The 27,062-nt window shown below is 37.1% G+C and overlaps 1 protein-coding gene across 4 annotated transcripts in view; it reads right to left on the reverse strand.

Annotated features, from left to right (window-relative positions):
- TASP1 (taspase 1) overlaps positions 1-27,062 on the reverse strand; it is a 261,785-nt gene that overhangs the window by 63,058 nt on the left and 171,665 nt on the right. For all 4 annotated transcript variants that reach the window (XM_025400222.1, XM_025400225.1, XM_025400224.1 and 1 more), the window contains one exon: positions 25,551-25,661. In XM_025400222.1, coding sequence (XP_025256007.1) covers positions 25,551-25,661 — 111 coding nt within the window. The remainder of the gene's footprint in view (positions 1-25,550; positions 25,662-27,062) is intronic.

Genomic DNA, 27,062 nt, shown 5'->3' on the forward strand with positions numbered 1-27,062 from the left:
GGAGAAAAGAAGGAAAATCTGCCCTCAGATAATGGGTTGAACTTGGTCCAACATCATGGTGCTGAGCAAACACTACGTAATCAAATCAGTCACAGCTCTTGACTATTTGGACAATGTGAACCTTGATAAAGGTCACAAAGAAGAGTGCTCAGAATATGGCAGACACTTAGTATCCACTACATGATCTGGATCTAGAGAAAGGCTGAAGGCTGCGTGGCCAGGACATGTGGAAAGATGATGTCCCTAACAGGCAGCACTGGGAAAAGAGCCAACTGGGTTTAGACATGGAATTGTTTTGTCAAATCAAGGAACTAATAAGTAATGAAAGGAGCCAAGAAGAGAAGGGACGGGAACAAAGTCTGGACGTCCAAGTGACCATAACGTAGAGACCACTGAGATCTATGGAGGAGGAGAAACAACACGAAAAGAAAAATCAAATGGACTAAAATGGAAACATCAGACAGGAATGGCAAGGAACTGATGGTGCAGGACAGGCGAACTCGCTGAAATGGGAACAGCAGAGTAAGAAACAGACCTGAGGGATCTTGTGGCAAAAGAGAAGAATGGATGAGGTAATTGCTATAAAAGACAGCAACTGGTGGCCAAGATGTTCAAGAGAGTGGTGTTGTCTTCAAGATCTCCTAAGCATGTTGATGACACAATGGTCACATTAATCAGGGACTTAACTTTTTAATGAAATTCCAATATGATTTTTAGGTGTTTTGAAAAGTCAAGCAAGCACTGCTAGACCTAGAGTTTTCATGGAGGAAGACTCACATTGTAAACATTTTCTTCCCACTTGGGAATGGCACATACTTACACTGGGATTTAAGAGCCTAAACTGAAAGGGAGGGAGATCATAAAAAGGTGACTCATCACCTAGAAGAGTGCATGGAGAGCATGATTACTTTTCCTTCATTTATTCTTTAGCGAGTTATTACGTACTATTCATTACATACTGAACCCCATTCTGGATGATGGGGTTACATCAGTAAACAAGATACAGATGGTCCCAGCTCACAGGAAGGTTACATTCTGATGGCGGAAATGGCCAAGCAAGCAAATATACACATACACATCATTTACAATAGTAATAGTCCCATGGAGGAAACAAACAAGGGGCTGCGAAGGAGGCTGATAGGCCAAGAGGAACCCACCACTGCACGGTCTTTCAGAGCAGGTGGTATTTCAATTTTGACTAAAAGATAAGGAAGGAGGAAGATTGGAAAAGATGAGGAAGATGAAGGTTGGAGAGAAGGACGTTCCAGATGAAGAAAATAGCACATGCCAAGTCCTGAGAAGTAAAGGAACCTAGGAATTGAGGGAAAAGAAACCAAGCAGATCAGTGTCCTAAGTAAGACAGTGATCCGAGATGATGTTGAGGAGACAGACAGTAATCACACTGGAAACCATGAGGTAGTGTCTGCATTTTATCCCCTTTTCACTGGAGGGCCATCAAGGGATAAGACAGTGGATTTATATCTTCAGAAATAAAATCTTTAGAGAATGAATTGAAACATGTTGCTCTGTGGAGAATGATGGGGTGGGGGCAGTTAGTCAAGAGAAGAGGCAGGAAGACTGCTTAGGAAACATCTGTGATAGTTTCAGGGAGAGTTCCTTGGTGAGTGTGGAGAGACCTCCATGTCCCCTGGATGATGGCCTCCCTTCCCCTGGCCCAGGGAGGTATCCTAGCATGGCTGAATGAGCTAAACCCTCCCCACAGTGCTTAGTATATGCCGTAGCATATGCTGCTTAGAGGAGAAGTGGGACAAGAAGAAATGTGACTGAGGACTGAAGCCAGGTGCTGTACCGAAGAGAGCATGTGAGTTACTGCTGCCCATTGGGGGCCCACATACCACAGTCAAATGTGTACAAGTGGTTACTGACCTCGACCTGTCATTTCAACCAGATTATTTATATGTCCCCTTGTCATTACGTAATATCAAGTGCAGTGCCCTAAGGACAGTTGTCAGAGAATTCTGGGCACGGCAAGCCCACTTCCTGTGAAATTCCTTCCCAGGTCTGAGGCTCTGAATTCCTTCCTTGTGCCAGTCCCTGGAGGCCTTGTTTATCCCTGGAAGCCCCATCATTCTAATTCAGCAGAGCTCCAAATTGTTAACCTTAGGGTACTGGGCAGGATCTACTTTATAGCTTGCCATTTTTTACTAAATAAAGCCCTGAACTTTTTTTCACTTTGTGGTGGAATTTTAGCTGCCCTGTTTGATTTAATTGCATATTTTTACATTCTACACATGTCTAGGAGCCTTGGGCTGTAGAGAATCCTTTACTGTATCTAATAAATAAAATGAAAACAAGGAACTTCAGGATCAAACAATAAATGCCTTCTTAAAAAAACAATAGGGAAAAAGGAGACCCATTAACTTTTAAAGTTTTTAAAAACATTTTTGGAGAGTAAATCTTATCATTTATCACTGACAAAATGGCTAATAAGACAGCAAGGGTAACTGAAAATTATTAGCTCCTTTCTTTCATTTGTATTGGTAAAAATGTCTCTGCCAGAATTAATACAGGGGGTCTTCAAAAAATTCATAGAAAATATGCATTATGAAACAACTATGCATGGATTTCAAAAATTTTTGCACGAAAATAAACTCACACTAACTTGCTATAACACGTCTGAAAGAGATCTAGTTTGAAGCACTAAGAAATATAAGACATTAACATCACACACCGGGGCCTATCATGGGGAGGGGAAGGGGGGAGGGATTGCATTGGGAGTTATACCTGATGTAAATGACGAGTTGATGGGTGCTGACGAGTTGATGGGTGCAGCACAGCAACATGGCACAAGTATATATATGTAACAAACCTGCACGTTATGCACATGTACCCTAGAACTTAAAGTATAATAATAATAAAAAATAAATAAAATAAATAAAATAAAAAATAAAAAATAAATTTAAAAAAAAAAAGAAATATAAGTCATCAGTTTGAAAAAAGCCCCTCTCATAGTGACATCAATTCTACTAAAGTTGAAGAAAGAACAAACATCAAACTTATGGTGAAGTTTGGGTGGAAGAATGGTGAAATCACTGATGCTTTATGAAAAGTTCACGGGACAATGCCCCAAATAAATCAGCAGTTTATAAATGCATTACTCGTTCTAAGAAGAGATGAGACAATGTTGAAGATGAAGCCTGCAGCAGCAGACCATCCACATCAATTTGCAAGGAAAAAAATTCATCCTGTTCATGCCCCTATTGCAGACGACTGAAAATTAACAGCAGAAACCATAACCAACACCCTGGTCTGCTGCTGCGCCCTTCATCTTCAACACTGTCTCATCCCTTCTTAAAACGAGTTATCCATTTGTAAACTGCTGATTTATGTGGGGCATTGTCCCCAGAAACTTTTCACAAGGCAACAGATATCTCAATTGCTTCAGCTTACACAATACTGACTGAAAAATTTATGTTGAACAAACTCTACACTCGCTGGGTGCCAAAACTGTTGCAACCAGATCAGCTGCAGACAAGAGCAGAGCTTTCAATAGGAATTTCAAACAAGCGGGATCAAGATCCTCAAGTACTTCTTCAAAGAACTATAACAGCAGATGAAACATGGCTTTACTAATAGCATCCTGAAGACAAAGCACAATCAAAGCAATGGCTACAAAGAGATGGAAGTGATCCTGTCAGAGCAAAAACATACCAGTCAAGAGCAACGGTCATGGCAACAGTTTTTTGGGGATGCTAAAGACATTTTGCTTGCTGACTTTCTGGAGGGCCAAAGAATGATAAATCTGCTTATTATGAGAGTGTTATGAGACCATCAGCCAAAGCTTTAGTAGAAAAATGCCTAGGAAGACTTCACCAGAGAGTCCTTCTCTACCACAACATCCTGCTCACTCCTCTCATCAAACAAGAGAAATTTTGTGAAAGTTTTGATGGAAAATCATCAGCCCTCTACCATATAGTCCTGATGTGGCTCCTTCTTTTTGTTTGCTAACCTAAAGAAAAAAAAAAAACAACCTGTAAAGCGTGCCCATTATTCTTAAATTAATGATGTAAAAAAGACTGCATTGACACTATTAAATGCTAAGGACCCTCAGGTCTTTCAGAATGGACTAAATGGCTGGTATCACTGCTTACAAAAGTGTCTTTAACTGGCTGAAGCTTAGTTGAGAAATAAAGTGCATATTTTTAATTCAATTTTTTCATGAACTTTTTGAAGTCCGTTCACATGACATCAGTGGCATTGAAAGACCAAATTGATTTGTCAGTCACCTTTGTCTTAATTTATAGAGGAGTAAGCACATGACAGCCAAACTTAAGTCACTATAAGGAAAAATAAAATAATAAAATAAAATAAAAAGCTTGTAATGAGAAAAGGACCAAATACAAAAGCGAGTACCCAGTAGGAAAAAAATGGTCAGAATAACCTACAAGCCAGACTTATCTTTTTGTCCATAACAGACAAGAAGGAAAAACGTTTTAAAATGGGATCCTATGAGTTCACGTCCTTTGCAGGGACATGGATGAAGCTGGAAACCATCATTCTTAGCAAACCATCACAAGGACAGAAAACCAAACACCACATGTTCTCACTCATAGGTGGGAATTGAACAATGAGATCACTTGGACACAGGGCAGTGAACGTCACACACCGGGGCCTATTGGGGGGTGTGGGGCTGGGGGAGGGATAGCATTAGGAGAAATACCTAATGTAAATGATGAGTTGATGGGTGCAGCAAACCAACATGGCACATGTATACATACGTATCAAACCTGCACGTTGTGCACATGTACCTTAGAACTTAAAGTATAATAAAAAAAATAAAATAAAATGGGATCCTATCAATTATATACATTATTTTAAAACCCAATCATTCAGGTAAATAAAATGTAAAAAGCAGGATGGTATATATACAATAGGATGGCTTTAGGGAAGTCTAAATCAATAAATAATGCTTTATGCTCAAAAACAACTTTTATGGAATTTTCGTAAGAAAGAAATAAAACCACAAAACTTTATTGTATACTTAAAGCATTTAAATTAACCTAAATTTACATGAAGAAACATATTTTATAGATTTTTTCTGTATATACACATATAAACTCACAACTTTTTAATGCTTTTTTAAAAAATTTTATTTTTCAACTTTTAGATTCAGGAAGTATACAATTTCTTAAATAGTCATTAATCATCTGTGATAAGGTTAAAATGTCACTCTTAAGAATTTTGGGAAGTCCACCTACAGAAGAGCAAGTTTATCCAAATCGCAGAAACACAGACATTCACAATCTAATAGAGCTATGTTAATAAGCTGGGGTAAACACTGAATTATCACACTAATTTTAGTGATTCCATATAAGCAGGGTCTGTTCAGGATCCATATCCCAGAAGGGGCTAGTAACTAAAGGACAAAAAGACCCTACACCCACAGAATTGCCTGACAGTGTAAAAATGAAGTAAAGCATCACCGTGAAACTCATTTTTAAAAAAATCTAAATTTCAAGAAGGATGTTTTCATTTGTAAGTTTTCAATTATTGCATTGTCACCAAGAGAGTACTACATATAGCCTAGTCAGTGGTGGTACACAAAACCTTAATTGATAGTACTAAATATAGTCAAGACAGTAGTGGTACACAAAACCTGCATCCAGTGTGTAAACAAAAAGGTCAACATTAGAAGTAACGGTCAATCCAAAACATTTCAAAACAGCACACTTATTTTAGAGCCATTTTTAACAAGAGCAAGTTCTACACACTCAATTGAGTGAACAGTATTGTTTTGATGGTGAACACCCCAAAGGAAGAAGAAGAGTGCCAGTAATTCAAATTTTTAGTTTCCACAGCTTTTTTGTTGTTGTTGTTTGTTTTTTTGAGATGGAGTTTCACTCTTGTTGCCCAGGCTGGAATGCAATGGCACGATCTTGGCTCACTGCAACCTCCACCTTCTGGGTTCAAACGATTCTCCTGCCTCAGCCTCCCGAGTAGCTGGGATTACAGGTGCCCACCACCACACCCAGCTAATTTTTAGTATTTTCAGTAGAGACAGGGTTTTACCATGTTGGCCAGGCTAGTCTCAAACTTCTGACCCTTAGGTGATCCACCTGCCTCGGCCTCCCAAAGTGCTGGGATTACAGGCATAAGCCACTGCTCCCAGCCCACAGTTAAGTTTAATTATCAATTTCTGGGGTAAATAAAAAAAAAATCATTCACTTTCTTTACCCATCCAACTGGGCTCCATCCCAGGACTCCTGAGCCCTGTGGTTGTTGCATGTTCATGTTAGTTAATGCCACAGCTCAGCCAAAAAACAACTGATCTGGGGACAAGCAGGTCAACTTGCCAACATACAACATTAGTACATGTGGGTTCAGAGCACTCTGCATTTTTCTTTCATATTCTAATTGTGACAAACAAGGCTATATAAGGTTTGAAATGTATGCAAATGTAAATGAGGTTTAAGGAAACGATATTCATGTCATGCCTGAAGGATAGCGTCTTCTAAAACCAGAATGGGATTTCATGTCACAAGTTTGTGTGGCAGTTCATCTACTGGCCCCTAAAAAGGTCACTCTCCATCACCCTCTCAAAGATTTATGCCCCTGGCTGATAGCCATCCTGCCATAATTCCTAGTTGACTTCACGGTGCATGGAGACTATCCTTCCAACTCCAGGACTTCTCAATTTCTTGATCTCTTCTACTTTATTTACGTTAGCCACTCACTCCTTTTATCGTCCCCTAGTCCTTGTGATTTACCAGTAACATCACCTCTTCCGTTAAACCTCACTTGCAAGAATCTCACTAACCAACCCTAACTGCACAGTGCATACCTTCCCAGACTCCAACAACCTCCCTCCCAAGTCCTCATTTTGGTCCTAAGTGGCCAAAGTCCATAGTCCATCATTACAACTAATTCCCTGCAGAAACCATCAGCTAAATTAGTCTGCTCTTGCCCAATTATACTCACCCGACAAAATTCCAACCATAATTAAATCTTACTCTATGCCTGCACCCATAAACCAAATTTTGCGAAGAGAGTCACACTACCATGCTGACCATGCCTTCTTTAAATTCATGGTCACTAACTTCAGTGTGGACCCTTCAAGCTGCCTGGCAATACATTTCCCAAGTACTGACCTATACTTTCTTGTTTTCCTCAAATTTCCAATATTTCCTCCTCCATTGGAAATCTGCTGCTGTCTTTCCCTGGGAGAGACAGAAGCAGAAAGAACTTTCATAAGCCCCCACCACATTTTGATTCAAGACTTGCCTCCTGTTACTACAGATGAATTGCTCATGCTCCTCCAAGGTCAATAGCTTCACCTGTTGACTAGGTCTACTGCTTCTTGCCTCCTTAGGGACCTTCACTTCTGCCTGAACACATACATCATTAATTTGTCTCTTTTGTGAATCATTGTCCTGGATTACCTGCTCTAATTTCTCATCTACAGAAAAACATACACATTTGTCTTCTATATAGACAACAACAACAACAAGAAAAAACACTTTCCTCTTTAGCTACCACCCCATTATCTTCTTCAAGAAAGGAAAAACTCCCTAAAAGATGTGTCTGTGCTCACTATCTCCTATTTATATCCTCAGTCTCTTCCCTTACCCACTCAAATTGGAATTTTTATCCCCTCCACTCCATCCAAACCCACTGTGAAAGGTCATCCATCACCACCACAGGGTGCTAGTCAGTGATCAGTTCCCCAGTCCTCTTCTTACTGCTCATCGGCAGAGTTTGACCTGCTGATCATGCTTTGCTGCTTTCTAGCACTTACTTTATTTGACTTTCAGGACTTCACAAACTCCTGGATTTTCTCCAGGAGGAGCACCAGCCACTCCTCCTCAATCTCACTGCTGGTTCATCTTCATCTCTTGACCTTAACTTTGGAATGTTCCAGAGCTCTTCAAGGTCTTCTTTTATCTGCATCAATTTCCCTGATCTCATATCATTTATCACTTTAAAATATCATCTGCACACCACTGATTCTCAAATTTATTTTAGCTCAGGCCTTATCCCTGAACTTGACACTCGTATATGCGATTGCCTAATTAACATTTCTACTTGTTCATTTTACAAGCATCTCTTGGAACTCCTGATCTTTCTCCACAAGACTTACTCTTCCTGGAGGCCTTCCTAGATCAGTAAACAGAAACCTCATTTCTCTTCTTTGCCCAGGCCCAAAATCCTCAAGTCATCTTGACTCCTCTCTTTATCTTTCACCCTATATTAATTAATTAGCAAATCATGTTAGCTTTACCTTCAAAAACTATCCAGAATCCAATCACTTTCCCGTCTACCTCCATTACCCTGGTCCAAGCCACTACTATCTCTTAACTGAATTAGCCCAATAGCCTCCTATCTAGTCTGTCAGGTTCTACTCTTGCCTTCCAAAATCTATTGTCAGCACCCAAGCTAGAATGGCTTCACTAAAATGTAAGTCAGTCCACATTATTTCTCTTCTCAAAACTCTTCAAAGCTCCCCCCATCTTATGATGGCTTGTAAGGCCTTGCATGACCCTTACTACCTCTTCCAGCTCATCCATAACCATCTTCCCCTTGCTCACACTGCTCCAGCCACACGGGCCTTCCTGCCATCCCTCAGCCACTCTAGACACATTGCTAACTCCTTTGCACATGCTGTTCCCTCTGTCTGGTACGTTCTTCCCTCCACTGGCCACAAGGTTCTCTCCATCACCTTTGGATTTCTGCTCAAATGTCACCTTCTAAGGGAAACTTACCCTGACCATGCTCAAAAACTGCAAGCTTCTCTCCTGCATTTTCTATCCACCTTTTGTACTTCATTTTTCTCCGTAGCTTTTATTACCATATGATAGACTAAGTTTTACCTATTTATTTATTGTCTGCCTGACTTGGTAAAATATAAATTCCATAAGAATATAGACTTTGTTTTATTATTCACTGTTGTATTTCTAGTACCTGGTCTGATGCCTGAAACACAGTGTATGCACAAATCCTTACTGAATAATAATAAAATGTGTGCTTTGGAGCCACCCCGAAGGAAGGGCTCTCCAGGGTTATCTAGGCCAGGAATTGGCAAGCTTTTTCCATAAAGGGCCAGGCAGTAAAATGTTCAGCTTTGTAGGCCATATGGTCTATGTCACAACTACTCAACTCTGCCAACGTAGCATGAAAGCAGTTATGGACAGTATGTAAACAAATGAGTATAGCTATGTTTTATTAAAATTTTGTTTAAAAAATCAGTTGGTAGGTGGGATTTAACCTGCAGGCCATAGTTTGCCAACCCCCAGTGTAGGTTATTCCACTACATGAGCATTAAAGCCTTAATCACCAATTCTCCCAGAGTTTATTAAACAAAGTTCACAACTTCCAGAGCTAGGAAGAGTCGTCTAGATCAAGGATCATCTAGTCCAACCCCTGTGGCAGCCAGCAGATGTTTACACAATATTCATTTTCTCCTTCTTTCCACCTAAAAGAAGCCCCATTTTGTGGAGGAGACAGTCATGTGTCCAGCTAAGAAATTGTTTCTCAGTCTCTCTGTAACTAGAGGTGATCATAGGACACAGTTCTGGCCAATAAGAAACGAGGAGGCAGGACCATCAGAGATATTGTGGAGCTGGCACACAGGACCTCGGGACATCTTATTATGAGAAAAAAATAAATAAACCTCTCTTGTTAATCCATGATATGTGGCTGCCAAAGAGGTTTTTAAAAACAGAAAATACATCTTTGATTAAGCCACATAAGTAGCTTTTAAAGAGAGAAATGAATCATTCAAGATTTTAAAAGCCACTGCACTTGTCCATTTCATTATCCTGTAGTCACATGCAGCTACTGAGCATTTGAAATGTGGCCAGTACAACTGAGAAACTGAATTTCTAATTGTATTTAATTTTAGTTAATTTAAATTTAAATAGCCAGATGGGACTAATGACTACTATATGGGACAGCATGGCTTTTGACTGTTTGTTAAGGAAAAGCAAAGTATAATAAGGCATGGACATTGATTTTGATAGTAGTTTGAAGGGCATGAACCCTATTTTCCTAAGCATGGTAAAAAGGGAAGAGCTGCCTTTCCCACATACCTGCCAAGTTCTTGCTCCACACCCAGCAGTGAGCAGTGTTTTTGATTTAAAGATTTTCTAGGCATCACAAGAGATGCTGAGCTTATACATTCCTGTTCTCAAAAGTTTAAACTAGATTTCTACATACCAACAATGAACAATCTGAAATGGAAATTAATGCATGCTTGTTCTTAAAACTTTGAACTCGATTTCTGTATACTAATAACGAACAAGTTGAAAAGGACATTAAGGGGAAAAATCCATTTACAATAGCATTAAAAACAATGAAATACTTATAAATAAACTTAACCAAAAAGGCAAAAGACTTGTACACTGAAAACTATAAAACCTTTTTAAAAATAAAGATACAAAAAAAAATGGAAAGGCATCCTGTGTTTATGGACTACAATCAATATTGTTAAGATGTCAACACTACGCAGAATGATCTACAGATTTAATGCCATCTCTATCAAATTCCCAATGACATTTTTGGCAGAAATAAAAACACCCATCTAAAAATTTACATGGAATCTCAGGAGACCCCAAATAGTGAAAACAATCCTAAAAAAGAACAAAATTGGAGTCTTCACACTTCCTGATTTCAAAACTTACTATGATGCTACAGTAACCAAACGAGTATGGTAATGGCATAAAGACAGACATATAGATCAATGGAATAGAATTGAGAGCCCAGAAATAAACACTGATATGCATGGTCAAATGATTTTTCAAGAGGGGTGTCAAGACCATTCAATGAGGAAAGGACAGTCTTTTTCAATAACGACGCTAGGAAAACTGGATATCCACATGCACAGGAATTAAGCTGGACCCTTGCTTTATAACATATGCAAAAATAAACTCATAATGAATCAAAGATCTAAACATAAGAGTAAAAACTATAAAATTCCTATAAGAAAATACAGGGAGCAAGCTTCTTGACATTGGATTTGGCATCACTTTTTGTATATGACACCACAAGCACAGGCAACAAATATAAAAATAGGCAAATTAGACTACATCAAAATTAAAATTAAAAAATTCTTCCATGCATCAAAGGACATGCTTTATGGAATAACAGAGAATATCTGTAAATCATATATCTAATAAGGGGTTAATACCCACAATATACAAAGAACTTTTACAACTCAATAACAAATCAAACAACCAATCAAAAAATGGGCAAAGGACTTCATACGCATCTTCTTCAAAGATACACAAACGGCCAATAAGCACACGAAAAGACAGAATTCACGAATTAATAGCAAAAAGCAAACCAAACCCACAAAGAGATACCAACACATACCCATTAGGATGGCTACTATCAAAAAAAGACAAAACCCAGAAAATAACAAGTGTCGGTGAGGCTGCAAAGAAATGGGAAGGCACTGTTGGTGGGAATGTAAAATGTGCGGCTCCTAAGGAAAACAGTATAGCAGTTCCTCAAAAAACTAAAAGCAGAATTACCATACAATCCAGGAATTCCACTTCTGGATATTTACCCAGAAGAACTGAAAGCAAAGTATCAAAGAGAGATTTGTATACCCACGTTAATCGCAGCATTATTCACAATAGCTAAAGGTATTATTCACAACAGCCACAGGCTAAATTGTATCTCCTGCTCCCCAAATGCATATTTTGAAGTCCTAATCCCCAGTACCTCAGAATATAGCTGTATTGGAGACAGGGTCTTTAAAGGCTTAAATAAGGTTAAATGAGGTCATTAGGGTGAGCTCTAATCCAATATGGCTTGTGTCATTACAAGAGGAAATTAGGACACAGAAACTCACAGAGGAAGGAGAAAGAGATCTCATTAGAAACCAATCATGCTGACATCTTGAACTTGGACTTCTAGCCTCCTTGACTGTGAGGAAATAAACTTCTGTTGTTTGAGCCACCCAGTCTATGGTACTTTGTTATGGGAGCCCTAGCACACTAATATAAGGAACAACCCAAATGTCCATTGATGGATGAATGGATAAACAAAATGTGATAAACTAAATACAGATGCAATAAGATATTCAGAAATAAAAAGGAATGAAATTCTGACACATGATACAACTTGGATGAACCTTAAGGACATTATTCTAAGTGAAATAAGCCAGTTGCAAAAGGTCAAATACTACATGATTCCACTTACAAGAGGTACCCAGAGTAGTCAAATTAATTAGGATAAAAAGTAGAATGATAGTTGCCAGGAGCTGCAGAAGAGGAGGGAAAGGGGAGTTGTTTAATGGATACAGAGGTTCAGTTTTGCAGCATGAAAAGAGTCTGAAGATTGGTTGCACAAGAATGTGAACATGCTTAACACTACAGAACTGTACACTTATGGTTAAAGCCAGGCACACACGGTGACTCATGCCTGTAATCCCAACACTTGGGAAAGCCAAGACAGGAAGATTGCTTGAGGCCAGGAATTCAAGACCAGCCTGGGCAATATAGAGAGATTCCATCTCTAGAAAATAAATAATAATAATAAATAAAAAATTAGCCAGGCAAGGTTTCTCATGCCTGTAGTCCAAGTTACTTGGGAGGCTGAGGTAGAAGGATCGCTTGAGCCCAGGAGGTCAAGGTTGCAGTGAGCCATGATGGTGCCACTGCATTCCAACCTAGGTGACAGAGCAAGACCCTCTCTCTCTCTCAAAAAAAAAAAAAAAAAAAAGGTTAAAATGGTAAATGTCATGCCATGTGTATTTTACCACAATTTTTCTAAAAAAGCAGATGACTAGGAACAAAAACTGTATCATTACAGATCTATCAGGATAGTTAAATAAGAAATAGTGACAAACCTAGCAAAGATGTGGAGAAACTGAATCATCCATACCTTGCTACTGGGAATGTGATATGTTACAGCGACTCTGGAAAACAACTCTGTGGTTCCTTAAATACCCAAAGACCCAGCAAACATACTGTTGGGCATTTATTCTAAAGAAATGAAAACTCACGCGAACACAATAATCTGTACACTATTACCCACAGTAATTAATTTATAATACTCAAAATTAATTTACTTATAATACTAAAAAACTAGAAACAACCCAGATGTACTTCAGCGAGTAAAAGGTTCAACAAATTATGGTGTGTCCACACCAGGAAATACTACTCAGTAATAAAAAGAAATGAACTATTGATATACACCAAAACATGGATGACTCTCCAGAGAATTTTGCTGAGTATAAAGAGGCAATCCTAAAATGTCACATACTGAATAATTCCATCTACATAACATTTTTGAAATGACAAAATTATAGAGACAGGAGACTATTGGTAGACAGGGATTAAAGTCAGGGTCGTGGGTGAGTGATAGCGAGGTGATGTGGTTATAAAGGGGGAACATGAGGGATCCTTGTGATGATTAATGGGTTCTGTATCATAACTTTTTGGTGAATACATGAACTCACACATGATAAAATTGCACAGAACTAAATACACATACACACGTACAAAATACAAGTAAAACTGGGGAAAAATGAGTAACATTGGAGAGCTGTATCAATATCATATAGCCCAGTTGTGACATTCTATTATAATTCTGCAAGATACTAACATTGGGAGAAACTGGGTAACTGGTATATAGATTTCTCTGTATTATTTCTTCCAACTGCATGTGAATCCATAACTAAGTCAAAATTAAAAGTTTAATTTTAAAAAAACCTTCAAATTGGAAACCTGCACTGAATATTCTTCAAGTTAATATAAGGAAGAAAAATAAGCTAATAAAATGTATATTAAAAACTCATAAAAACCTGTGAAATCTTATTTTGAGCAGCTATTATCACAAAATAAGACTTGTGCGCCTTTATTTTGACACTGATGACAGCAAACATGCAAATAATCAGTAAACTCCAGTTTTGATCACCTTACAGAAATCCAGTTATATAAGCCATCTTTAAAATCAAAAAGCCACTTCTGGCTGGGCACGGTGGCTCATGCCTGTAATCCCAGCACTTGGGAGGCCAAGGCAGGCAGATCACAAGGTCAGGAGTTCAAGACCAGGATGGCCAACACAGTGAAACCCCGTCACTACTAAAAATACAAAAATTAGCTGGGCATGGTGGCATGCGCCTGTAATCCCAGCCACTTGGGAGGCTGAGGCAGGAGAACAGCTTGAACTCTAGAGGTGGAAGTTGCACTGAGCTAAGATGGTGCCACTGTACTCCAGCCTGGGCAACAAAGCAAGACTCCAGCTTAAAAAAAAAAAAAAAAAAGCCACTTCCTTATTCTTCATCAGAGACTGAAATCAGGACATCATACTACTAAAATGTGGACATGACCATCTCATGAAGAACAGCAGTGACAGTTCACATGTGTACAGAATTTTCTCAGCTTTTATAAACCTAATCTCATTGTATCAATAGTAACTTTGTGAGGTAGGCAAAGCGGACTTGTCTGTGCTTTTCTAAGCCACAGAAATGACTTCAAAAGAAAACTAAAAAATGTTCAAGAAACAATACTACTTTTTCAAGTCAATTTTCCTATGGCTTTTTAAGGTTTCAAATCATCAGGGAAGCTGAAAAAGTAATACAATGAAGATTTATATACTCTTCACCTAGATTCTCATATTAACATTTTGCTACATTTGAGTTTTCTCATAGATATAGAGATTGAAATTAACACACATACAATACACACACACACATAGGACACACAAACACTTTTTTGCTCTGAGGCACTTGCAAGTAACTGTCAAACATTGTAACCCTTCATCCTAAATGAAGACATCACCTGAACAAGGACATTCTCCTACCTAAACCACAATAATATTATCATGCCTAAGACTATAAATAGTAATTCAAACGACTATCTAATCTATTAAAATTTCTTCAACTATCTTTAAAATGTCTTCCTTTAAAAAAAAAAAAAGCGAATTCCTCCCAAATTATTTTGTTTAAAGTGTCACTGTTTCATAATTATTTGACCAAAGGAGCTAATTTTTACCTATAGCACTGGTGGTCAGTCAATTGGTACTCTGGTTGGATTCTTTAAATATTGGCTTCTATATTAATAGCAGAGTCATTTATTTTGCACATTTGTCTCTAAATATTACAGAATATAAGAAGTTCTTTGGAACATTGTACATATTTTACAAGAAAAAAAGAAAAGGAAGGGAAGGAAGACAAACAGGATTATTCTTGACCTTTTTAAAAAAGGTGCCCTAAAAACACATACACATGGCCAGGCGCAGTGGCTCATGACTGTAATCCTAGCACTTTGGGGAGGCCAAGATGAGTGGATCACCTGAGGTCAGGAGTTCGAGACCAGTCTGGCCAACATGGTGAAACCTCGTCTCTACTAAAAATACAAAAAGTTAGCCAGACGTGGTGGTAGGCACCTGTAATTCGAGCTACTTCAGAGGCAGAGGCAGGAGAATCACTCGAACCAAGAGGTGGAGGTTGCAGTGAGGCGAGGTTGCACCACTGCACTCCAGTCTAGCAACAAAAGCAAAACTCCATCTCAAAAAACAAAAAAAAAACAAAAACAAAACAAAACAAAACCACATACACACATTTACAGCAAACACACTGAAAATTTTCCCAACAAATACAATTACAGAATTCCTAATCACAAATTCAAATGAAGCCTGCTACTTGATTTTGTTTAAGTCGTTTAAATGACTAGAAATCTTGCTACTTAAAACAAACAAATAAAGATACTCTGAGCTTATCCAATTTGAAACTAAAAATCAACTCAGAAGTGTGGTAAAATACCAGAAAATCACCAATGTCATTATGCCTCAGGTAGACTATTTGAGAATCACTCTGTATAAGCTGCCCCGTTGATGCTAATGAATGGACTGAGTTTTACCACATTCATAAAAGGTTAAGAATAACATTGTTTAAAACACTTCATTCTTCCCTCATGAATGTGTGATTTTCACAGGCTCAAAAGTCAGAGTTATTTTCAAATATCTGATAGGTTTTAAAAAGTGAGATTATAATGAGGGGAAGCAACTTCTCAACTATAAAAATAATCCTAAATTATGTTATAGGCATTACAATAATTATGATTTATTCACCTAATCTACCAAATGTAGCTTAGGCCCTATTCAGACTAATTAGTCAATAGACTGTGCAACTCAACCTTCAGCATCATATGATTTAATTTCCCTTTGCTTCTTGCAACATTGTAATTATGTGCTTTGAGTTTACTGTAACTAATATTAGTGGTTTTCCCCACATGCTCACAGACTAAAGGAACAGACAAAAAGCTTTTTGATCACCTAATAAGTACCCTTAGGAGAAAAAAAATTTGCTAATATGGAAACAAGAATTTTTGGTTTTTGTTTTTTGTGTATGTGTGGTGGTTTTTTTTGTTTGTTTGTTTGTTTTGTTTTTTGGGTTTTTTTGCATGAGATGAAACAAATTCCTTGTATGGTTTTAATTACATCCTAATACTTCATAAACATCTTTTAACATAAAACTCAATAAAGTACCAATTGTGAATAGTTCAGCAGCTCCCAATGGTGGGATGGCACCAACCTTTATAATCACGTCCTTGGTCCCCCAAACTGGCCACTTTTAAAATCAAATAAACCAGTAATAAAACAATAGTCCTTTTTAACGTAACATGAGATTGTTTACAGAGTTTGGAAGTTTGGTTTTTTGTTTTGCCCTTGTTAGTACTATGCTTATTATTTGTTTTCCAACCAAATAATGTTACCAAATTATTTGCAGTTATCAAAATTTAGTAGCTATTTTAAATGGCTTTTTGGTTTGGTTCCCCAAAGGCCTGGGTGAAAAACACATCTGTGGTTGATACAATCATCTCTGCTACTTAAAAAGCTCCAAATATACAAAATGTACAAAACTTCCAGGCTCTAGAAGGCTTTCTTGCAAACAGGAAACCTCAGCCACAGGGAGAAAACCAAATTCCATTTTGAAAGCCCAAAATTAAAGAAGTTATTCTCTTGCTGCCAGCTACCCACTTCCACTGATTCCAATAAGTCCATCTTATTACTCTGCTGCTGATCAATACTGTTAGTAATTTAATGCAGTAATTTTTTTTTCTTTTTCATATTTGTAAGAAGAAAGGAAGAAGAGAAAAATAATTGAACTTCCCACACACACCGACTCAGTATCATCCCAAGATAAAAACGCATCCACCATGTCAAAGAAGGTAATTTCTGGGTTCTTTGGAAATTGTGATGGTTGTTTCTCAGAATCAACATGTACTGAAAAAATCAAATTTAGGTGTTAACTCAATATAACATGCAGATGAACTATTTATTTTCAAATGACAGTTGTCTAGGTCAATAAATGTCTCTTTTTATTTTTATTTATTTATTTATTTATTTATTTATTTTTATTTTTTTTTGAGACGGTGTCTTGCTCTGTTGCCAAGGCTAGAATGTAGCGGCATGATCTTGGCTCACTGCAACCTCTGCTTCCTAGGTTCAAGCCGTTCTCCTGCCTCAGCCTCCCAAGTAGCTGGGACTACAGGCACCTGACACCATGCCTGGCTAATTTTTTTGTAGTTTTAGTAGAGACAGGGTTTTGCCATGTTGGCCAGGCTGGTCTTGAACTCCTGATCTCAAATGATCTGCCTGCCTTGGTTTCTAAACGAGATTTTTAATCATTCATTCTATCCAAATGAAAAACGTCTCAAATATCTATTACCTTCAATAATTCCACTGAGTATTATCTCTCTAATCACTCTTCCTATTCTTCAACCTCCTGACATTCCTACACAAGCCTTCTGCATCTTCCTTTAAATGAATTATTTCTTATGCCTCAATTTAAAAGGGGGTAGGGGGGACACTCTGAGAGGTATTTCAGAGCTTACCATAACAACACCCTAGAAAGGGGCAAGCAAAAGGCATTCAGTTCTACCAAGAGCTTCCTAATAAATATTCTTGAAGGCTTTTACAAAACCACATTCATTTTCTAAGTGACTGATATCCTTATAGACATTTCCCATCTTTTCTTTGTCCTTTTATTCCCAATCCACCTACTCACTTAATGCATTCTATACATTTCATAAAACTTCTATACACTTAAAAACGTTCTGGAGTTATACATATGCATCTTATATCACAAGGAAAGAAAAATGATTTATTTTGCAACTTTGTGACCCTCTGTAATCTGTACTCTAGTTAAACAAAAAATAAGATAAAATGCAAGGTATACATCTGTCTACTAACTTGTACACATTTTAGAAGCAAAGTTGGTGGATGTCGGTCACCTGTTGACAAGATGATTTGGAGTCTAAACCATCTAACTTGTCCCTTTCTTCATCATTTCTGATCCTCTCTCTTTCCCAGCTGCTCAGCAGAGTTCTTTTCTTACCCTGCCACTACACAAACTTCAGAGTTGACTTGCACCCTCTTAATGCCTAACCCCAAAAGTTTTTTCTGCATATTTATTTACATCTCTAAATATATTGGCATCCTTTCAGTTATGGGGAAAAAAAAATTCCTTCTGTCTATGGCTTCCAAACCACAAGTGTCCCTTTCTCTTCCCTCATTCTTCCTCTCTTTTCTATCCCCTTCAAAGGATACTCTTTTCCTAGCAATGGGGTTAAAAATAATAGTCAATATCTCTGCTCTCCTAGCGTTTATGCCCTGCTTAAGGGAGACAGACAATAATAAGTAAATATAGAATAAATCAAGAGGGGTTAAATAGAAACATAAATAGTACATGCTTAAATAAAATAGTACAGTGCTTATTCACCTTATATTTTATTTACGTGCATTTGTTTTTTTCTCTTCCCCTAGAATGCAAGTTTTTTTTGACAGCAAGGCTGTTTCATGTATCTGTGAATCTCTCATAGTAACCAGCAAAGTATCTTATACATGCATAGCTGTCAATGAATAATTGTTAAATAAAAAGACAAATAAAATTCTGAAAATATAAAGCCTAGGGCCCAAGAATTAGTGGCACATAATGCCCAAAGAGGGATGCTTAATTCATATTTTCCTTATTTTGCAGTTTGGACATGTGAGTATAACCAGCTAAATATCACAGCATTTGTAACAGTGAAGGAGAAACACCTTTGATTTTTCTAATAGACAAAAAAGAATAAATTTTCTTAGGAGTCCCTCAAGCCCCAGATAGCTACAAAGAAAAAAGATTTTATTGTTTGAAAAAAAGAAATATGCATATCAAATACAAGGCAAAGTCTTATAAAACAAAATGCCCTGGAAAAGAGAACATTATATTTTTTAAATATTCTAAATTACTAAGAAATTTATGAAATGATGATCTCAGAGGCTAAATGTGTAATGACAATGTACTTTTGTTCTTCCTATGAGAGCTAATGTTCGCATAAAAGAAAACATGAATTGAATATAACTTCTCTATTTGGCAGAAAAGCATAAGAGGGGACTCCATCTCAACTTTCAACAGCACTCTACAACTGACAGTGAACCTCTGATGTCAATGACAGTATAAGAACATCTCCCCAAAAGAATGAAGTAAAATATAGAGCAAAAATCACTTTTTAAAATCATAATACTATACTCCGCATGGAATTTTCCAAAAATAGTCACAAAGATTGTAGGTTTATAAGACTAGTAACTTAGTTCAGAAATTCAAAGAAAAAAAAAGAAGTCATTTTCACAGATAACATTTTATCAATCATTATATTTAGTAATAAACAGAAGCCAACTAAAAGAAAAACGTACTGTGATATTAGTCGTTAAGTAGTGAGCAGGAATCTATAATGCTGCCCCACAGTTCACATACCATACGTGCAGCCAAGGTTTGTATCAAAAAGAATAATTCACAAAACCAAGTTGGTTTAAAAATAACCATGAAGAGGAAAAGTCACATCTGAATCATTGAAAGAGGTTTTATATATGTATATATGTGTAATCTTTTAAAAAGAACAACTAAAAAGGAAACTACTTATTTCTTCCCCCACTTAACTAAGCATTCCGTCTATAATCAGCTGGTTAGCATGAAGTATTATTAAGGCACTATTTTTACAGTACCCATTTTTATGAGTTTTGTATGTTACATGAAGAGTGGTTTTTAAAGAAATGTACAGATTGGTTATTCTCTTTTATGCTTCCAATATTAAGTCAAACCAAAGCGCTGATCTTGGCATAAGGTAATGCAAGTGGAAACAAAAACATTTCAGTCTCTGAAATGCCTTTCAATTTTCCTCCATTCAGTCTATGACATTAAAGTCTTGTTTATCAAAAAAAGATTTGAACAAACCCTACATTTAAGATGGTTGCAGAGTTTGTTTCAAATTGCAATAAGAGAAAAAAATCTTTATTTTAGTAAGTTACTGCTACTTTAGGAAAAATACATAAAGACAAATTATTAGACCCACAAGTAATAATGGTTGAGCCTAGTTACAATGATTTAAAATTCAGTCTGGAACTGCAATTATTTTTGCACCAACCTAATAGGTGTCCACTCAAGGAAAATCATTATACAAAAAACTGCACTCGCATGTTTACCACAGCACTATTTACAATAGCAAAGATATGGAATCAACTGAAGTGTCTATCAACAGAAGACTAAAGAAAATATGATATACATACATACACACACACAGACACACAGACACACACACACACACACACACATATACACACACAGGAATACTATTGAGCCACAAAAAAGAATGAAATCATGTCTTCTGAAGCAACATGGATGGAGCTAGAGGCCATTATCTTAACTGAAATAACTCACAAACAGGAAGTCAAATACCAAATATTCTCACTTATAAGTGGGAGCTAAATAATGTGTACACATGGACATAGAGTGTGGAATAGTAGACACTGGAGACTCAAAAGGGTGGGAGAGTTGGGGAGCAATGAGGGATGAAAAATTATGTAATGGGTACAATGTACATTATTCAGGTGACGGTTACACTGAAAGCCAAGACTTCACCACTACACAATATATTCATGTAGCAAAACTGCACTTGTACCCCTTAAATGTTTACCAAAAAAAAGTGAACTTAGGTTAATTGTAAATATATATTCCAAACTCTAGAGCAACCACTAAAAATACGTAACTGATATGCTAAAAAAGAGAGAGAAAATGAAATCATATAAAAAATTTAGTTAAAATATAGAGAAGTAAGCATTCATATGCAGTAAAATGATATAGACAAAAATTACAGACAAATCTCTTTCAGTAGAGGAACGAATAAATTACAGAACCATGAAATATTTGACTATGAAGCTATATATACTTATATATTAAGAGCATTAAGCTATGTTAAGTGGAAAGCATACTGCAAAACAATACATTAAAAATCTCTTCTATATAATTGTTTAAAATGATGGAAGACAAAAAGAAAAGGGAGGATGGCAGGAAAGGAGTGAGGGAAAGCCATAAATATACATACCAATCTGTTAGCAGTGGTTCTTTCTGGCAGGAGAAATGAGACTCAGAATGAATGAAAAGGGGTTATTGAACTTAATTATCATATACAATTTTTCTACATATGCATTGTAATGAGAATCCCTAGATATATTATTTATACAAATCTTTTTTTAAAAAGAAAACGCAAAGGAAGCAAAAGGGAAGAATATTATGGTTTCCACAAAACTAACAAAGTGGTTGCTAGCTTACCTCCATCATTGGCTGAAAGGATTTCAACTAAATAATTTCAAATAAAAACTTGAGATCCATCATTAATAGTTTTAATTTACAACTTCATTTAATGGCTAATTTGATTTACAACTATTCTTTTTTTTTTTTTTTTTGAGACATAGTTTTTGCTCTGTTGCCCAGCCTGAAGTGCAGTGGCACGATCTTGGCTCACTGCAATCTCCGCCTCCCAGGTTCAAGAGATTCTCCTGCCTCAGCCTCCCAAGTAGCTGGGATTACAGGTGCTGGCCACCACACCTGGCTAATATTTGTATTTTTAGTAAAGACAACGTTTCACCATGTTGGCCAGGCTGGTCTCAAACTCCTTGACCTCATGTGATCCACCTGCCTCTCTCAGTCTCCCAAAGTGCTAGGATTACAGGCCATGGCACCCAGCCTACAACTATTCTTCATACAAGTAGTTTAGTTTGGCTTGTGAACTAAACCAAGGATCAAATACAATTTGGGAGCTGGAAGGAATTTTAGGAACCATCTGTATCTGCCCCCTCCCTTTACATACGAGGAAATTAAGAAAAAAGAGATTTGTCCTAAAACAGACAACTAATTACACCATCAGTGTGTTAAAAAGAGAACAAAACTCAACCTCCTTGCTTCTAGTCTAGTCCTCTGGTAAATTCAATTTATTTCCTTCCATTCACCTTGTAAATATCATCTGTGCTTCCTAAATAGTTCCTGAAAATTTTCCTTTTTCAATCGCATTTCCAAATTATCTGCCTGAAAAGAATTTCACATTTATGTGCTGAATCCAGAAGAGACAACATAGAGCTTAGCATGGCAAAAGCATTTAGAAACTGCCTCTTATCTAACATTTTTGCTTTTATTCTTAATAAAACTGCTGAAGCAACTTGTTTAACCAATGAGACAGACACGAAGTTGAGAGTGGAAACAAATGTCTTGACTCCCAGAACACTGTTCTTCTGTATTTCATACCATTTTACATGTTTTATTTTTTAAATAAAAGGCAGTGTGTTCTTGCACAACAAACACCCACTGGCTAACAAGATGACTTTGGGAAGTCACTGAACTCTTGCAAACTAAGTTTCAGCTATTAAAGGAACAGGGTCAATTAGGTAAGCTCTGACATTTCTTGCTCCTTTCCATGAGTCTAGAATTTCTAAGATATGGCTCAATATGTATTAGGTAATGGATCCCAGTGGCAAGATGAAATACTGCAGGTCAACTCCATGAACGGTTTTATGGAGTTATACAAAGCAACAGAAAAGAGCAGAGTTCAGGAACTCCTTAGCATAAACCCAAACTTGGAGAAGTAGAACTAGCTAATCTGTAGTTTTAGACTCAGTAAAGTACTTGGGATCATTCTCAACAACCATAAAGTTACCATGTGCCATAATTATACATCCATCACAGGGTTTCTGGGAACTGAATGTTTTTATTTTTTAATTTTTAATATTTGTGGGTACATAGTAGGTATATATATTTATGAGGTACATGAGATGTTTTGATACAGGAATGTAATGTGAAATAATCATACCATTGACTACAGGGTATCCACCCCCTCAAGCATTTGTCCTTTGTGTTTCAGATGATCCAATTACACTCTTTTAGTTATTTTTAAATGTATAATTAAGTTATTATTGGCTATAGTCACCCTGCTGTGCTATCAAATAGTAGGTCTTATTCATTCTTTCTTTCCTTTTTCATTCTTTCTTTTTATTTTTTTTTACCTGTTAAGCATCCCCACCTCCCACCAAGTTCTCCACTACCTTCCCCAGCCTCTAGTAACCACCCTTCTACTTTCTATGTCCATGAGTTCAATTGTTTTGATTTTTAGATCCTACAAATAAGTGAGAACATGTGATGTTTGTCCTTCTGTGCCTGGATTATTTCACTTAACATAATGATCTCCCCCAGTTCCATCCATGTTGTTGCAAATGACAAGATCTCATTCTTTTTTATGGCTGCGTAGTACTGCATTGCGTATATGCGCCACATTTTCTTTATTCATTCATCTGCTGGACACTTAGGTTGCTTCCAAATTTTGGCTATTGTGAACACTGTTGCAACAAACATGGGAGGGCAAATATCTCTTCAATATACTGCTTCCCTTCTTCTGGGGATATACATAGCAGTGGGATTGCTGGATCACATGGTAGCTCTATTTTCAGTTTTTTGAGGAACCTCCAAACTGTTCTCCATAGTGGTTGTACTAATTTACACTCCCACCAACAGTGTACCAGGGTTCTCTTTTCTCTGCATCTTCACCAGAGTTTGTTATTGCCTGCCTTTTGGATATAAGCCATTTTAACTGGGGTGAGATAACATCTCATTGTACTTGTGATTTGCATTTCTCTGATGAGCAATAATTTGAGCATTTTCATATGCCTGTTTGTAATTAACATCTCATTTAGTTTTGATTTGCATTTCTCTGATGAGCAATAATGTTGAGCGCTTTTTCATATGCCTGTTTGCAATTTTTATGTCTTCATTTGAGAAATGTCTATTCAAATCTTTTGCCCATTTATTGATCAGATTATTAGATGTTTTCCTATAGGGTTGTTTGAGCTCCTCATATATTCTGGTTATTAATCCCTTGTCAGGTGGATAGTTTGCAAATATCTTCTCCCATTCTGTGGATTGTTGCTTCACTTTGTTGATGTTTCCTTTGCTATGGAGAAGCTTTTTAACTTGATATAATCTCTTCTGTCCATTTTTGCTTTGGTTGCCTGCGCTTGTAGGGTATTAGTCAAGAAATTTTGCCAAGACCAATGTCCTAGAGATTTTCCCCAATGTTTTCTTATAGCAGATTCATAGTTTGGGGTCTTAGATTTAAGTCTTTAGACCGTTTTGATTTGATTTTTGTATATGGTGAGAGACAGGAGTCTAGTTTCATTCTTCTGCATATGGATATCCAGTTTTCCCAGCGCCATTTGTTGAAGAGAGTTTTCCAGAGCGTATGTTCTTGACATCTTTGTGGAACATGAGTTCACGGCAGGTGTGTGGATTTGTTTCTGGGTTCTATACTCTGTTCTATTGGTCTATGTGTGTTTTTATGCCAGTCCCATGCCATTTTGGTTACTATAATATAATCTGAAGTTATATAATGTGATTCCTCCCATTTTGTTCTTTTTGCTTAGGATAGCTTTGGCTATTCTGGGTCTTTTGCCCGAGTCCACATACATTTTAGGGTTGTTTTTTCTATTTCAGAAGAACATCATTTGTATTTTGATAGGGATTGCCCTGAATCTTTAGATTGCTTTTGGTAGTATGGACATTTTAACAATATTGATTCTTCCAATCCATAAACATGAAGTATTTTTCCATTTTTTGGTGTCCTCTTCAATTTCGTTTCATCAGTGTTTTATAGTTTTAGTTACAGAGATCTTTCTAGGTAGTGAACTTCTGATGAGCATCTAGTTTTCTACTCTTACTATTCCTTCTCATTAACATTCTGAGAATGCATCTACTAACTCATAACAATTATGTAAATTGCATATGCTATTAAGCCGAAGAATTTGGTTTTCTTTTAAAACAGCATTCAACAACAGTAATTGTTAAAACAAAATAACAATAAAACCTAAGTCTGATTCTAATATATTTGAGGAGACAGTACACGAATATAATCAACCTTTTTCTGAAAAATCACTAGAGATAGACCTTAAATGCCTATTCATGACTCATTTCTCAGCTCATATTTTGCCACTGGGCAATTCTTATTAACATATTAACATATGGTTATGTATTTATTTTACTATATATCACCATGAGCCTTGTCAGTGTCTTACAACTTGGGGATTAGCTTAGTTATAGGAAAGATTTCATGCTGTATTATTGTTGTGGAATTTCTTTTCACAATCAGTATTAACTGTGGGTCTTTCTCTTTGCTAGGTTCTAGAGGTAGGTCTAGAAATACAAATGGAGTACCTAACTCATAGTGCTTATAGCAGTGAAATAATCTATATTTGGAAGAATGTAATCTTCTTAACATTATACTTACTGATAAACTTGTTTTGCATAGTCTCCAACAGGGCTTGGTGAGCATCTTCAGCTTGTAAAGCATGTGAACATTCTCTAGCCAGTATGGTGCGCACAAGATGCTCTCCACATCCTAGAAATCCAAAGAAACCAACAGTTGAGGAAAAGCAGCACTGAATACCCCGCTTATTTCAATAGCATTAGAACATCCTTATGCATCATTTAAGAGAGTAGTTAGCTGGGAAAATAATTCAGTGAGGGATGAAATGACTTCCATGAGCAATCTGGTAATTTTAGTAAAGAGATTCAGCAGAAACTAAACACAAAGTTATCAATCAAAAACAAACCAACACAAATTAATATGATACATAGTCCTCTGTTTAACTAATATGTATTATGACTGGTGTTAGGCACTAAAAAAAAATCCCCCTAAAAAATATTATGTGTAATTGTTAAACCACATTGGTACTTTTCGACACGTATTCATTGCCACAAATACCATCAGTTCATAAAAGTGTGAATTTTTCAGGACACAGGCATGGACAAAGACTTCATGTCTAAAACACCAAAAGCAATGGCAACAAAAGCCAAAATTGACAAATGGGATCTAATTAAACTAAAGAGCTTCTGCACAGCAAAAGAAACTACCGTCAGACTGAACAGGCAACCTACAGAATGGGAGAAAATGTTTGCAATCTATCCATCTGACAAAGGGCTAATATGCAGAATCTGCGAAGAACTTAAACAAATTTACAAGAAAAAAAAAAAACCCCACCAAAAAGTGGGCAAAGGATATGAACAGACACTTCTCAAAAGAAGACATTTATGCAGCCAACAAACATGAAAAAATGCTCATCATCACTGGTCGTCAGAGAAATTCAAATCAAAACCACAATGAGATACCATCTCACACCGGTTAGAAATGCGATCATTAAATGGTCAGGAAACAACAGATGCTAGAGAGGATGTGGAGAAATAGGAACACCTGTACACTGTTGGTGGGACTGTAAACTAGTTCAGCCATTATGGAAGACAGTGTGGCGATTTCTCAAGGATCTAGAACTGAAAATACCATTTGACCCAGCAATCCCATTACTGGGTATATATTCCAAGGATTATAAATCATTCTACTATAAAGACACATGAACATGTATGTTTACTGCAGCACTCTTCACAACAGCAAAGACTTGGAACCAACCCAAATGTCCATCAATGACAGACTGGATAAAGAAAATGTGGCACATAGGCCAGGTGCAGTGGCTCATGCCTGTAATCCCAGACTTTGGGAGGCCAAGGTGGGTGGATCACCTGAGGTCAAGAGTTTGAGACCAGCCTGGCCAACACGGTGAAACCCCATCTCTACTAAAAAATACAAAAATGAGCTGGGCGTGGTGGCAGGTGCCTTAATCCCAGTTACTTGGGAGGGAGAGGCAGGAGAATCATTTGAACCCGGGAGGCAGAATTTGCAGTGAGCCGAGATCAAGCCATTGTACTCAAGCCTGAGGGACAAGAATGAGACTTCTCAAAAAAAAAA

This window comes from Theropithecus gelada, chromosome 10, assembly GCF_003255815.1.
Source record: "Theropithecus gelada isolate Dixy chromosome 10, Tgel_1.0, whole genome shotgun sequence".
Taxonomy (NCBI): domain Eukaryota; kingdom Metazoa; phylum Chordata; class Mammalia; order Primates; family Cercopithecidae; genus Theropithecus; species Theropithecus gelada.